Genomic DNA, 13,655 nt, shown 5'->3' on the forward strand with positions numbered 1-13,655 from the left:
AGCAAAACCCTAAGATAAAAATTAAAGGGAGACTCTGAAGAGATTCTCTTTGTTTGATGACTCTCTAGAATTGATAAAACATTGAAGTTGATTTTTATGGTTGGCAAAGCATGCTTTCTGTGGAAAGTAAAGTGATGGTTTTTTCTTAAAGCTATGCTTTAAGAGCAGTGAAAATCATCTTCAGACATTCCTGAAAATGCTGTGAGGGACATCTCTGCTTTTAGGGCTGTTTTGCATGGAGATTTATATAACATTCTTCACTCTATGCAGGCACTTTCAGCAGTGCTAGCTATTCTTCAAATCAGTAGTTTTAATTTCTGACCACAAAGGACAGCTTTAATAGCCCCTACAGCTGTATGATACCTGAATTATAATGGGTTGAAGAAACAACCACATTTCAAATGTAACTGCAGCTCTTAGTCACATCGTGATGTAGTGTCCGTCATTTAAGCTTCAATTGTCCAAGCCTTTGCATGGTTTTATAAGGCTATATTTGGATATTATGTTTTCATGCTGATAGGATGCTTATGGTGAGTGTTAGTTTCAGATTGTAGGCACCTAGATTTAGATGTGAAAATACAGTGTATCCGTGGGTGTAAACTGTCTGTCTTCTGCTATGGTTAGTGGAGGTTTAGTCTATACACAGAGTGGAGTTCAAAAAACAATTTTTCTCACCCCCTACAAACCTCTGGTACTGGTTATTTTAAAAAATGCTTCAGACACTGTTGACTGTATGGTCTAGATTTCTGCTGGCAAAAATAGCAGCCTAGATTTTCAGCTCATATTCAGACATACATAGTTATGCATAGAAGTGTAGGGGTCCACAGAAAAGGAACACCACCTGTAGAGAATTATTTTTGCCCCAAGGAATTGTAGTGAAGCTGTACATTTATAGTGGCAATTCCTGAACCTCCTTATTGACCACTGATATGATTGAAGAGGAGAAAAGCAGCTGTGCTTGATTAGAATTGCAAAAATAGGCTTTTTCTTGTTTATTTCAAAGCAGTAAGGATATAAATATAAACAACTTGATATGTTTATGTAGTCTGGAAGAGATACAATTAAGACATATCATTTTTGTGACTTTTTCACTTTCTGGTTCATTTATCAATTTCATCAATAAACTGATGAAAACAACAGATTATAAAAAACACAGTATTTAAAATTAAACGGGTCATTGTGGCAGGGCACTCATTTTGCATGTGTGCTTAATCTAAACTACACCTTTTTTAATTTTAAAGCGTATTACTTGAAATCCGTTTCAGAGCCACCCAGAACTCAACTCTGTGGCTTGAGATTTAGCACTGCTGTCCTAAATTATATATGATATTGATATACAGGCATTCAACTCTCCAGTTCATCAGCTGAAAATGAAAATATTTATGTTTAATCCTAAGAAGAGAGAGAGCATGCTTATCCCTTGAGAGGACAAGGAAAGGTCATCACTTTCAAGGATACTACCACTTGATCTCAAACAGCATCACTGGACTCTTTATAGGCAAATTTGGAAGATACAGGATTCTGCAGAAAGGAGCAGTGAAAATATTTGGAGCCTTAGTACTGAGGCCCAGAACCTGTGAGCAAAAATTATTTTTACTTTTCCACTTCTTGTATTAGAAAAAAAAAAAAAAAACAGTGAAAGGAGGGATGCCCTAAAACATCCTTTTCTTCCTGTACTTCAACAGAAAGGTGATATTATACCTGCTCTACATACTCATATGTATGTATGCATGTTTATGTTTTGTAATATGCCCTTTTTATATCAAATAATACATACCTCCATTAAAACTCATCCGACTGGGAGTAAGTAAACAGCAGGTATGTGAGAGTCATATTTCATGCAATTTCAGCACTGAATTGGTGTGGGGTTTTTCCCCTCTTATCCCTCCCTCTGTCCTGTAGGATTTAGATGACAGAAGAAGGGTCCAAAGACAAGAGGGATACTTAAGGATCTTTTGCTACACACCTATTCACAGTCATAACAAAATGGTAGCAGAATCCTTGCCAGTCTGAAATACACCAACGCACAAGATGAGTGTTTGCCCTGTGGTTGTATCTATTGAATTCAGAAAAGGCTTGACAATAAACAACCTCCTTGTGCAATGGCTATGTATTTTGGTTTGTAAATAATGTCAACCCTTTTCTGATATGGAAAGAGATACTAAAATGTGGCAGTGCTAAGTTCAGGCAGTAAGTACTGACCTTCTGGAATAAGTTTCTTATTAAGCCTTTTCTCAGTACTAGAAATAAGAAAAAAACTTCTGTAGGTACTGCAGTGATGAAGATGGAGAGTTATGGACATAAATGTGACATCCTGTAACCAGGAAACCTCCCACAGAACTGGATGAGTCACTAAAAATTTCAGCCAGGTTTCTGGTTTTCAGGTTCATTTACAACTACCAGTGCATAGCACATTCTACCAATGATAGTTCTACAATACATTTTCTAATTAATTTATTGAAATCTAGGTTCTTGTTATGGAACAAACCCACAAAATCCAGAGCAGGAAGCTGTACACATTTGAAATTGTTTAATGACTTTCAAAGCATTTTTGGTATAGCTAGAAATAGCAATGACATAACAGATATACAGGAACAGTGAAGTATTTGAGAGGGGGAAAAGAAAAGTTTTGTTCATTCCTCAAAAGCAAAATACTCTTCTTGAACTCAGCAAGAGTCAGTGCTACTTAAGCTGAACAGACTTGTTAAAGAACTTGAGAGGAATTTTATGTAAAACCAGCACTACTTGTTCTAAACCATAATAAACCATTTTTCTACATTAACAGAGGGGTTTTTTTTCTGGTTTGAAAGCCCCCCACCTTAAAGGGTGGGATTGAATAATTTATTTTGGGCAGTGAAAGGGCATCAGCTATATAAATCCTGTTGTAGTGTGATACTCTGCACTTTCCTATTTTCTCATAAGTGAAAGTTGTATAGCATGTAAGGAAAAGAAAATTTGTTTTTTACCCTTTTTACCTGACACAAATGATGGAACTTAAGGTGATGGAAATTTTGCAGGTAAAATACCGTGAAAATTAGGTATGAAAAAACACAGGATGTGAAAATACTTGTAAAAACAGACAATATTTATGTATGATAATAATGCCCAGTAAGATTTCCAAAATTGATACCTTTTAAAATATAAATTTAATGTTAGTGCCTCATGTCATAAGTTGTTTCTCAGTGATGGGCAAGTTTCTGTGAGCACATTATTCCAAAGAAAGATTTGTTGAAAGATTTCCCCCACTCTGAGACATTTGATAATCTGATGAGAGCAAGAGAGAGGAGTAGTTTTGGTGGAGCAATAATCTGATTTGCTATAAGGATTACTTTGACAATGAGAGCTTGGCAATGAGAGTTTTCAGGTTGTTTTTCAGGAAATAGGATAGTGGTAATTATGATACCTATTTTGGGAAAAGAATGATGGAGTTCCTGGGTTTACTGTTCTTTTTGTTCTGTATGTGTTACAGACAGGTTTATAGTTCCATAAAACTTGGAGCAAAATCCCTTATTTTAAATACATTTAAAATGCTTTAAAATACTTGAAAAATTATGTCTTGAATTTATTTTGTGAGACAAACACAGAATTTATAATGTTGTTAACTTCCTCACTGTAATTATGTGACTTTATATATGTGGGCAAGTTTTTTCTCATTTTTAAAAAATAAGGCAATCCTCTATATAATCTGCTTTTTGGTTTTGTTTTTTTTTAAATGCATTTTACAATTACCACCTTATAGGATACTCTTCCCATCTCTTTTAAGTTGGTTTGGACAAGTAAATTTTAGTTACCTCAGTTCCCCTTTGTCTGGGTACTGTAAAGCTCATTATGGAAAACTAATGACTCCCTGTGGTGAGCTGTCCCCAGCCAGCAGCTGAGCTTCCACCTAGCAGGAGCAACAGCTACTTTGGAAGAAGTTTTATTGTTGAACATAATGTTACATGTCATGGAATATCCCTGGGGTAGCCTGCTGTGTCACCTCCCAACCTCTTGCAAACATCCAGACTACTCATGGGGAAGGCAGAGTAAGAAACAGAGAAGGCCTTGATGCTGTGCCAGCAGTGCTCAACAATAACTAAAACATTGGTGAGCTATCAACACTTTTGTTCACAAATTTAAAACACAGCACCATACATGATAAAAATTATGGTATGATAAAAATTAATTCCATCTCAGCCAAACCAGTATACTGCTCTTACAGAAACTGCTATAGAGTTGCTAAGTATAATTAGTCCTATTTCTTTTAAATTTTTGCCACAACATATGGTCAAAAATCTTGAAAATCTGGGATTAAAATCTTTATTGTTTGTTCATATGGAGTAAGTGCAGAAAGAAACAGTTCTAGCGTTTACTCCAATTGGAGTGATATACCCACAGGCTACAGTTCCCACTTGCATTGACTGTACAAAAAATTACTGGAAATGTAAAGATTTGCTCTTATGTCTGGCAGGTTTAAGTTACATGTGATTCCAATATACACTGTGACAAATGCCTTTATGTGCTGTCTGATACTGTGCATGATTTCACTGCATAGAAGAGACATAAGGTTGAAATTGTCATAAATATTTATCAGAAATTAATGAGCAGTGGGAGGCTTCTACATACTAAGCTATATGAGAAGAAATTTTTCACTGCATATTCCATCAACATAAAACATTCAGGAAAAGTGAAGGTATTCTCAACTATCACTTGTTGTTTTCCAACAGCTTAATCATAAAAACCAGGCTAACTGCACAGAGGTGACAGACACAATTTCATCACATAATTATGAATGGATGTATTTTTTAAATCCTTTTAAGTCACCAAGTGCTTTGGAAAGTTACAATATTATGGCTACTTTGTAAGTTGGGTTCAGCTCTTTATAGAACATAGAGTACTAATGCAGACTTCTTTACTCAGATTTAATAGCTTTCCTTTACTTGGAATGGAAAAAGATATCTTGAGGTAGTCAAAGCTCAGCACATGCACTTACTGATTTGGTTTTCCAAGACCTCATACAAAAATCTCACTGATAATCAGTTTTGTGAGATGTCCCTGTTTTGCTGGTTCTGTAGACACCACTGGAGGACAACATTTTTTGCATCCCCCAATCTACTTGCCTGTGCAGTCCAAAACTGTCACCTTAGTGACTTGCAATACTTTTTTCTGACAAATTTGGAAAGTACTATTTTTTTTACAGTTGTTCTTGTCTTCTCATCAGAAAGATGAAGGCAAATCTGGCAATGGAAGCAGAGTTAATAATCTGACACTGGTATGCTGAGAAGGTTCATAATACTGTAGAGAAGGGAAGACAGATTAATCAGTTAGTTAGAAGACAGCAATTAGGTTATTGGACAGTGGGCTAAAATTTATTTGCAATTGATCATTGCTGTGTGTAAACAGGTAACAGTTCTGAAGCAGGTCTCCGTGATCTAACTGCATTCCCCCAAGCTATTGACCATGATCTACATGTAGATTCATAAACCTCAAAAAAATGACCATTCAGCCTTAGAACGTCCTTCACACCACATGAAATTATAGCTGTTATCATTATATGGTTGTAATATTACAAGCAATTCATAAGCTTCCTGAATTTGGAGACCAATATGTTGTCAAGGAGGATGCTTATTTTCAAAATATGTGTGTGTATGAAAGATTAGTAATTGTAAAAGTATTAGTAACTAGTGTGTGAAATTCACAATTAGTTAAGATCAGAAACGGTGTAAGGTAAGTTTTAAAAACCAGCTCTTTTCTACACAGTGCGTGGAAAAGTGGGATCACAACCTCAGTCCTGCAGAAAGGCAGATTTGTCTGCATTCAACTTGTGTGTGTGTGTGTGTGTGTGTGTGTGAGCTAAGGCATTGTGTCAAATTGCCGCTCTTTCATGAAGTTTAAACACTTGGCTGCTGCTTTTCAGGCACTGAAATGGGCTGCCCTGGGAGGTGATGGAGTCACCATCCCTGGAGGTGTTTAAGAGGCATCTGGATGATATGGTGATGTGGTTTAGTGGTTTAGGGGTAACAGTGGTAGTACTGTGGGAATGGTTGGACTGTATCATCTTAAAGGTCTTTTCCAACCTTGAGGTTTCTATGATTTTATGATTCTTAGTATCTCAGCATCAAATGAATGAGTACTATAAGATTAAAATCTATTGTACCTATGAAATTTTGATTATATGAACAAAGCCAAAAAAATGATGTTTCATATATTCATCGGCTAGAAGAGACCATGAGAACATCTTCTTTGACTTTCTGTATATAATTTAGAATTTAAACATTTCAATTAGGCATCAAGCAATTCAGATAATGAATCTGATACTTCTTAAGCTACATCTACTTATCCAAGTAGATAGTAGTATAATCTTTACCTGGAGATTCCCACCACAGAAAATTCATCACATCTCTGGTAATTGGTTGCAATGGTACATTGTCCCTATTGTTAGGAAAAAATACCTATTCCTCATTTAAAGTTGTTGGTTTCAGTATGCAGTCATTTTATATTGGATTCAGACTCTTGCATAAAACCATTGTCTCCATTCCACAAATAATGTTCAGGTTTGTCCTTGCCCCTAATTTTTTAATATTCCTTTTTAGAAGGGCAGAAATGGAAAAAAAAAACAAACAACCAAACAAAAAAACCATAAAGAATTCTCAGTTTAGTCTCCTCAGTGCAGAATACAAATATGAGTCTGTTGTATTATTCTTACCTCTCTCTGGATATACCTCCAAGGACTTCACAGAGGGTCAGAGGCTTTTGGGTTTTGGTTTTGACTCATTAGACTCAGATTTCATATTGACTTGCATGTCTGCTATGATCATTAAATCTTTTATAGCTGCTGGTTTTTAGGATATGGGTCTGTGTTCATGTCCTACATTCCTCATTCACTTGTGAAGCTGCTCAACTTTACACTTGGCTACCTTTGAACACATTTTGCTTGAATGAGCAACTGATTATAATGATTTTGCTGTCATTATCTACAACCTTAGTGTCATGGATACATATTTACATCCAAATCATGTGTGAAAATTTTGTGAAGTATCAGCTTTTGTACCAAGAAGTTTCCTGTAAAATTATGATTCTGCATTGACAACTACATGTTATTACAGATAAATTATTTTTCCTTCAGGTATCAGTTTTTATTCCAAGAAAGCTATGCCCTTCTGATATTCAGTTACCTTCAGAAAGTTTACTAATAAAAAAATTAAATTAGGTTTGTCTGACAAAGTTAATTTTTTCATAAACCCACGTTGACGGTGTTATATTCATGATTTTCTGTAGTTCATTCTCATATCATCTATTTTATTATTTCCCTTGGATATGCATCAAGCTGTTCAGCTTAGCTGGAATACCTGACTTTGTCTTATGAATATTTCAACAGTCTTTTTTTTTTAGACTTTCCAAATTTTCCTGTTATTCTGAGATTTATTAAAATGCTAAGAGCTAGTCAACTCTTTCAAAATTATTAGGAACAAATTATTTAACCTGACAGATATATATGTCCCTATAAAAAAAACCTGTTTATCACCTTCCTCAGTTGCCAGTGGCTTGGAAAGTACTTTCTCGTCTTCAGGTAACAAAAGTATATTTTCTCATTATTTGTTTTTTCTGTTGGGTTTGGTTTTTTTGAACTATACCAGACATGGAAATCTTAGCTTTTCTTATCAATTTTCTTCACTTCCCCTTTTCCCTTCTGTATCATTCCTCCAGAACTTCATTACTTTTTCCATCCTTACACCTCTGCCTAGCAATTCTCAGAGACTAAGAATCAGCCTCACAAACCTCACAGGCACAGGAACAGACCTCTCTTGATTTGTTCAGCTTCTCAAAACTCCAACCACACAGCTCTCACTGAAACAGGCAGACAAACATATCAAACACACAGCTTGCCAAATCCTTTTACACTCAAGACGACTGGCAGCTTTAATGATTTCCCCCCCACCTTGTTTTTATCCATATTGTTGGGCTGTTTGGGTATTTACATCCCTGTCCAGCTTGACTGAATTTTAATTGGAGCACTGAAACGTTACAGGCAATATGACAGCCAAGAAAGAATTGTTTAAACAGTAGTATTGATAAAATCCTATTAGTTCCAATAAATTACTTTTGGCAGCTGTACTTCTGGTTTTGGGAAGGGTAGATCCTTCGTGAAAGTTCAGCAGCTTTTCTCCCAGCCAGGTCCAAAGTTCTGTCTATTTGTAGTAATCAAAAACATTTTTTTTTGACAGAGTGAATTTTTTATACTCTTATTCAAAATTATATATTTTTGTTGTGTGTACATTCTCACATCCATCTCTTTAGTACCTCAGTTGCAATGGTAGCCTATAGCATGATAGGTTAGAAACCATGTTGGGCCTTAGATAACCTGTATTTTCACTCAGACTATGCCAATGGATTATTAGCCTTAGGCCAGTCATTCAGCTTTCTTTACACTATGTACTATCTGTGCAATGCTTTGAAATCAGTAAGTAAAAACTACTGCTTAAGTTCAGTGTATTATTCTGCTCACATAACTGATCTTTTAGTGTATTCAGCTCCAGAGATATTACGTTCTAGGCTAACTTTACATCTGTGTCCAAAGTAGTGACTTTTTAAAGTTTGAACTAGAAAACATTTATAAAGCAAAAAGTCTTTTGCATGTTAATGTTACGAGAAAATAGAATTATATTTTATCAGGGCTAGAGAAGTCAATAGTTTAAGGAAGGAAAGAGAGCATATCTCACAAACCTTTGTTTCCAATTCAGAAGTAAACAGAATGCAATGAATAGCATGGATAGCTGTAAATAGTTGTAAGTTGAAAATAAACAATCTCTGAAAAAAATGTATTAAATTGCTCTTTGCACACTTTAAAAGTAAGATACATTGTAAACAGGCATTCTGGTATAACTGATTATCAGAATACCTATGGCCGCTGTAGCATATAAAATCAAGTTCTTTAATAGCTCCAGAGCAAGGGACAGTAGATCTCCCAGGTGCAATAAATACAACATCAGATAAGGTGGTTAGAATGTTGGAGCCGGTTTCTACAGTTTTCAGTTAAACTCAATTACCAAAGCTGAAGCCACTGTTTACATCGCAGGAACAATCTGTCCAAGATCCTGTAAGCTTCTTACTTGTGGCTTTTTGAACTGTGAACTAAATATTACAAAGACAGATAAAGCTGTACAAGAATTCTTTGGGAAATTTAGGTTAAAACACTTGAGACATGGTATATTATCAGCTGATTTGTTATAAAATGTGTTTGCTGACTAACTGTGGAGATCTGGAGAACCTTGCTGTGGACAAGCATAATTTTTTTAAAAACATGCCTGTGCTAGGGGGAAGGTTTATGTCCACATTCTTCTGTGGCTCCTAAGATACTTCATTGACACTAACCAGATTATTCAACAAAAAAACATTTAAAGGATCTTAATTATTCCACAGTAAATAAAATTTATCTTAATGGCATGCATTGGGGAATGCTTATACAAACCTTTTAACTGGCAGAGTTTAGGGGATTTGTCTGAGAGTGTACCTAGGTACCACTAGGTAATGAGAAGCTGGAGTACAAACCAGTGGCAGTGTCCTCTGTGGGGAAGGCTAGATCTCAAACATGAGTCTTTCCACATTTTCAGCTGATGTTACCCCCAGGGAAGGTAGGCAAGACCTTTTCTTTAACTTAGGCAACACATTCAGATTTGGTAATCAGAGGGTTTATGCAACCAAAGTTAACATAGGTTAAGTGTACCTGTCGTTCAAAAACATGTATTCTGGGAATATTATTTGAGGAGCAAAGATAAGTAACTTATATATTCCTCTTGAAATCAATAACGTTCAAATGAAAAAATATCACATAATCATTGCTTAATCAAATAATCAGAAGCAAGGCAGATTTCTTTGAATCAAATTGATTTAAATCCTTCATTTTAATCACAATTTAAATCAGCAACTAAGATTTGCTGATTTAAATAATTGATGCTAATCTTGTTTTGCATTTGTGTTTTACTTTAGAAAAAGGTCATTTTTATGACCTGGAATAATCTTTAAAAAAAAAATAAATTGTCAAGCAGCGCAAAGATTTCTTCTTCTTGCTTGTCTGGTTGATATATGATAAATGAAAAAAAAATTGGTTTAGGTTTTGATCAGTTTAAAATATATCTATTAAGATTCTTAGATTTGTTTTGTGGTAGAAAATGGTTAAGAATTCATTTGGGTTTTTTAAAAAAGGTTACCTTTTTTTTTTTTTTAAGATTACTTGTGTTTTCTTTCATGCAAGATAGAAACTATAATGCAACTCAAATCTTACAGTGAGATTTTAAGTGTTTTTCCTGAATTAAATAAAGGTACCATGAAGTATGATGAACACATATATAGAATAAAAGGTAGCAAATATTTTCAAATGTTAAATGTCTGATTTTTTTACAGAAACCAATTTATTTCTGTGTTTAATACAGTTTCTGAAAACAACAGGCCAAATTTTAAAAAACATTTATATATTTAATCATGTAGATGATGACTGCTGTGTTTTCAGTATGGATTTGGTGTATGTTTATGTATATTGGAAAATTTCACTTGGATATAAGTCTGTGGTTTAATACCCATGTATGTGAGAGCCCTTTCTTTCACTTTTAAAAAAGATTTCCTGATTTTTCCCATGACTATATGTTGGTATACTGAAAGAGAAAAATAATGTTTTCAATCCCAAGGTCAGCTTGCCAATCTCAAACACAAAAAGTTTATTGTGTGTTTGCAAAAAATTGAGATCAAAAGTAGTTAAAGCAAGAACTCTCTGTACTGTGTACTTTTATTAAAATGGATTAAATAATATTATAATAGCTGAAAATTAATTTACTGTTAATTAAAATTGCCTGTCATCACACTGACCTTAAAATTACTTGTTTTCCCTTTATCTTCTTGTGAACACTCCTGGATAGTTCACTGATTGTTGCTGAGCATTGTTATGTAAAAAGGCAATCAATAAGCCAATTCTATTGTCCTTTTGTAACCACTGCCCAGATGTCTGACATTGGTTATTAAACGTGGAGACGTGGGAAATGTGTTGTTACCTATTTAACCTTTTCTATTACAGGATGATTCTGTACATAATACAGCACAAGTCTCTTTCTTATAGCTGAAAAATGCTTACTAACTAATAATGGAACCAGACATCAATTACTTTATGGCTACCAAAAAAGATTAACAAACAGATGTTATGTGGCCAAAAAACCTAAAAATTAAATTCTGCTTGATGATCCTAATCTTTTCTATGACAAAACAGCAGACTTCATGATTAGAAAAGTAATGGTAATTTATCCATTCCAAGTTCTCCAGACATGACTTTCGTAAAAGCTCACTCACACTTTTCTAACCAAGATGACTGAATTCATGTATTTATAAGTGGCAGAATATTCAAAGCCAAAAACGATCTCATAATCAGCTCAAATCGTAATCGCGGCCAATCTGATTCATGCTGGCCATTCTTTGGGCAGGATTTGGACCAAATGAAATCCTGAGGTCCCTTCCAACAGAAATAGTTCTTTAGTTCTGTGCTTTTATGATACTGCAGCAGTATGCAAGGATTTTGGAAGGTGGGGCTAAAATTAAAAGTGTTCTTACATCAATTCAGTAGAAAGTGCAGATGTAATTCACCCTGTTTTATACTGAGGAACTGACTGAACGATGTCCTGAAACCTTTTTTACCTATTACTTTGGTGGTTCACTGACTAATAAATACACTGGGGTTGCAAGTATAGTGTGAAAATACTGTGTTATTTGTCAACTCAATTGTTGGAGCATTCTGACTGTCATAGAGCTTTAAATCAACAGGATGTGAAAGGGTTTTTTAGATTATATATATTATTACACAGCCTCATTCTTAGGATCAAAGATTCAGAGGAAAATGCCAAAAAATGTGCCAAAGGAAAACAGCTGTTTGGGAAAAGTGCTGTGAAAGCTACTTAGATAAGTAAAGCTAGTATACTTCCACATGACTCCATAATATTTAGAAGTACATTTTTTGCATATATACATATATATATATATATATATTTGATTGTACAGTCAGAATATATACATTAACATTAAAGAATAGTCATATAGTTTATATTTAAAAGGTTAAAAACAATCAGCTCTAGGATTTAAAAATTTAACCATATTATTCATGTTCAGTGAAAGTTCCTTGAGGTATGGAAGAGCATAAAGGGTCATTTAAATTGTAAGAAATACGGTGTTTGGATAATTAGGAGGCATAAACCTAAATCCTTTTGTGATTTTCATTTCTATTGAATTAAAATAAGGAAGATTCAGATAATTATCTGAATAATAATGAGCACTGGGTTAAGATGATGTTCCCAAGTAAGTCGAAGAGCTGTATGAACTGAATTCAAATATGTGGGATGTACTAGCTATTGATATTTAATCTCTTTCTCCTTCCTGGCTTTTGTAAAAGTTAGAAGTGAATAGGTATGCTGAAAGTAATGTTTACCTTTTCCCCCATGTCAGTAGGAAAAGAGAACTTTCCCAATAATCAGATAAATGTGTTTTAAGCATTTTTTTTAATGCACTCTAATTTACAAGAAGACTAAAAATTAAATATTATAAACTGCTTAATATCTGAAACATCTGAAGCTAAGATATATAGCAATACTCCGCTGCACATAATAACTTGTCTCCTTAGCTCATGGTGTCTTTCCCTATTCATATATAATGCACACAAGTAGCTCTGACTTTGGTTTTGTGCTTCTCCTTTCAGGTTTGGATATATTCTTCATAAGGACGATCCCATGCTCCAGAAAATTGATCTAGAAACAATGTCGTACATCAAGACAATTAGTTTAAAGGATTATAATTGCATTCCTCAGTCACTGGCTTATACACATCTTGGAGGATATCTTTTCATCTGCTGTAAGCCTGACACCACCGGGGCTGTCCTACCGCAGCTCATAGTGGATAGCGTTACTGATTCCGTGATCGGATACAACGGCGATGTGACGGGCGTGCCACATATCTCCCCAGATGGACACTACCTTCTCAGCATTGATGATGCAAAAGGCCTCATGAGGATTCAGTCCATCACAGTGAGAGGAGAAATACAGGATGCATTTGACATTCACACTAATTTGCACATATCTGATGTAGCTTTTCAGCCATCCTTCACTGAAGCTCATCAGTACAATGTCTACTGCAGCTCCAGCACACAAACTGATGTTCTCTTCATGGAGCTCTCCTCTGGAAAGGTCAAAATGGTGAAGAGTCTGAAGGAGCCCATCAAGGCAGACGAATGGCCTTGGAACAGTAAGAACCGTCTTATAAAAGACAGTGGCCTTTTTGGTCAGTATCTCATGACCCCTTCCAAGGAATCTCTGTTTATCCTGGATGGACGGCTCAATAAGTTAAATTGTGAAATCACTGAAGTTGAGAGAGGCAACACAGTAATTTGGGTCGGAGAAGCATAAGGATCTGTGTTAGATATTTATTTACTGAGTTAATAGTTTTACAGTACATTGCACTTAAGTTACACCATTCTTCAAATTTACACAATTTTCATTTTTAATTGTTAAGCCCTTCTATACCTGTTATTCCTTTGACATGTGCACAATTTGAATCAACTTCCACATAAAAGTGATTAAAATGATGGCTATTTGATGATAGTACTCCTTATTGATTATCAACTGAGATTGTGTTGTTTGACTGAAATAACT

General features: G+C 34.9%; 1 protein-coding gene across 2 annotated transcripts in view; it reads left to right on the top strand.

Annotated features, from left to right (window-relative positions):
• The window catches only part of FSTL5 (follistatin like 5), a gene marked incomplete at both ends in the record, with an annotated part of 250,145 nt that extends 236,736 nt beyond the window's left edge, over positions 1–13,409 (top strand). For both annotated transcript variants that reach the window (XM_082281448.1, XM_082281449.1), the window contains one exon: positions 12,707–13,409. In XM_082281448.1, the coding sequence (XP_082137574.1) occupies positions 12,707–13,409 (703 nt within the window). The remainder of the gene's footprint in view (positions 1–12,706) is intronic.
• Between the last annotated feature and the right edge of the window lie 246 nt (positions 13,410–13,655).

Source organism: Coloeus monedula (assembly GCF_965178545.1).
Source record: "Coloeus monedula genome assembly, chromosome: 5".
NCBI classification, from domain to species: Eukaryota; Metazoa; Chordata; class Aves; order Passeriformes; family Corvidae; genus Coloeus; species Coloeus monedula.